The sequence below is a fragment of the Leuciscus leuciscus genome, assembly GCF_965113295.1.
Source record: "Leuciscus leuciscus genome assembly, chromosome: 4".
NCBI classification, from domain to species: domain Eukaryota; kingdom Metazoa; phylum Chordata; class Actinopteri; order Cypriniformes; family Leuciscidae; genus Leuciscus; species Leuciscus leuciscus.
Window position 1 is genome coordinate 48,839,387 of NC_138728.1, and position 2,139 is coordinate 48,841,525.

The 2,139-nt window shown below is 48.6% G+C and overlaps 1 protein-coding gene across 1 annotated transcript in view; it reads right to left on the reverse strand.

Annotated features, from left to right (window-relative positions):
- ikbip (IKBKB interacting protein) overlaps positions 1 to 2,139 on the reverse strand; it is a 9,398-nt gene continuing 7,259 nt past the window's right edge. Inside the window, exon 4 of the mRNA XM_082167286.1 lies at positions 1 to 1,616. Within this exon, the coding sequence (XP_082023412.1) occupies positions 957 to 1,616 (660 nt within the window). The 3' untranslated portion in view covers positions 1 to 956. The remainder of the gene's footprint in view (positions 1,617 to 2,139) is intronic.

Below are 2,139 nucleotides of genomic sequence, written 5' to 3' on the forward strand. Positions count from 1 at the left end.
TCAGTCTCTTATGGCAATGCTCATCAAGTCTGCATTTATTTGATCAAAAATACAGAAATAAACAGTAACATTGTGAAATATTACCCAGACCTTTGACCGGTACTGTGTGTGCAACACTTGCTTCTCATTAGCCGTCGCGCTTGACATCTGGTGTGAACAACTTTCCAGTGCAAGTGCAGTAAATAGTGTTTATTAGTATGTTAATAAATTAAACAATATGAAAACAAAGTTTCCAACATCAAGCAACACAATGAAATGTTTTCACCAGTGGCTGCAGGACACTATAGTTCATTTATGTAAGTGAGGAGGGCACAATAAAGTAAACTGTGACATATTATACCCACAAATTATTCATACCAGTAAAATGTATAAAAATTGGGGACCAAACATTATTCCAACACTTTGAGCTGATCATGTTTTCCTGAAGTGTGTTTTCTTTAATTACTAATGCTCTTTTTACACACAGACTGAACAAAATGAAGCATTGCTTGGTGATTGGTTGAGCTAAACTGGTATTATCTAATTGTGTAGTTAAATTTAACAGCTGACAGATATTGAACATAACTCATGTGTGAGACAGTCTAACAGAAGGACGGACAAAACCAGTCAAATATCAACTGAGTTCTGCTCACATTTATTACCATTTCTTAAACTACAACCAATAAACTGTGCTAATGTGAGAGAGGTGTCTGAATAAGTGTTGGTTTGACTGTAGGTGGCGCTGTCACACACAACATGTGTCTGCCGGTATAGCGCAGGAATACAGTGTTGTGAATGTGAGAGTCGCCGCGCTGTGATTGGCTGCTCACTCCATAAGTCCCGCCTCTCACTTTTGCTGTGCGCACTCGCAAAATCGTCCTGAATGGCCTGACTCAGTGCCCGTAAACTCACTTTATCTCGTCATGTTCCGCCTTGAAATGACTCGTGTATCTGGTGTCAGTGATGTCTCTCGTGGCTCAGGGCGTCGGCTGCTCCGTCGGGTCCAGCGTGTCTCTCCTGGTCTCGTCCTCCAGCTCTCGCTCTCGGCCCGTCAGGTCCTCCGCCAGCAGGCCGATCCTCAGCGTCAGGTCGTCTAGCTTGGGCTGGAGGAGGGCGAGGTCCTGCCTGACGGTGAAGACTGTGGGCTTCAGGTCGTGTGTGAAGCTCAGGGTGCGGCGCAGCTTGGCCCGCCCGCTCTCCAGCGCCAGGAGCCGCTCCGCCAGCTGCCGGTTGTCCTCGGAGAGCTGGTGCAGGAGTGTGTGTGTGCGCTCCAGCCTCTGACCGTTGCTCTCGGCGCTGCTCTTCAGCTCGGACACGCGGTCGATGCTGCCGGCCAGCAGGTCCCCGATGCGCTTCACCATCAGCCTCTCGGTGCGGGACAGCTCCTCCTCCAGGCCGTGTGTGTGTGTGAGCAGCTCCTCCAGCTCCGTCTGCAGGCCCGCCACGCGCCGCAGGTCCGTGCGGATGGAGGCCACGGCGCGGGTCCGGCTGAGCTCGTCCTCCACGGCCCGGGCCAGGTCCTGCTGGAGCCGCTGCTGCTGAGCGCTGAGGCCCGACACACTCTCCTGCAGGCGAGACAGCTCCGCGGACAGAGCCGAGGTCTGGGCGGAGACCGGCGTCTGGGACAGCTGCGCACACTGCACACACACACACACACACACACACACAAGAGAGGGGACACAAGTATACTTCAGGAGAGGACACAAGTATACTTCTAAGACCAGAAATTAAGCTTTTGCTTATAACATAAAAACACACACACACTCACACACAGGATATTACTATGCTAATGCTAATCTCATGTTAACACCTATTGTTTATGTCATTTGGCAACACTAATGAAACAGATGAAGTTTAACTTTCACTGTAAGTGTCTCACTGTAACCCAGATTTGTGCTCATATTTATAAAAGAAATGATTTTTGTGTGTGTGTGTATGTGTGGTAATAATCATCATTATGGCTCAAATGCTGTGGATTAAGCTAATAACACTGAACACTCCTGTAACCCTCATGCACTGTTTGATGTCTGGCTACAGCCTGTATGGTACACACACACACACACACACACACACACACACACACACATGGTGCAGCTCAAATTCACCCTGATTAGATTCAATCAAATTTTCCAAAAACCACACTAAGAAAAACAGCAAAGC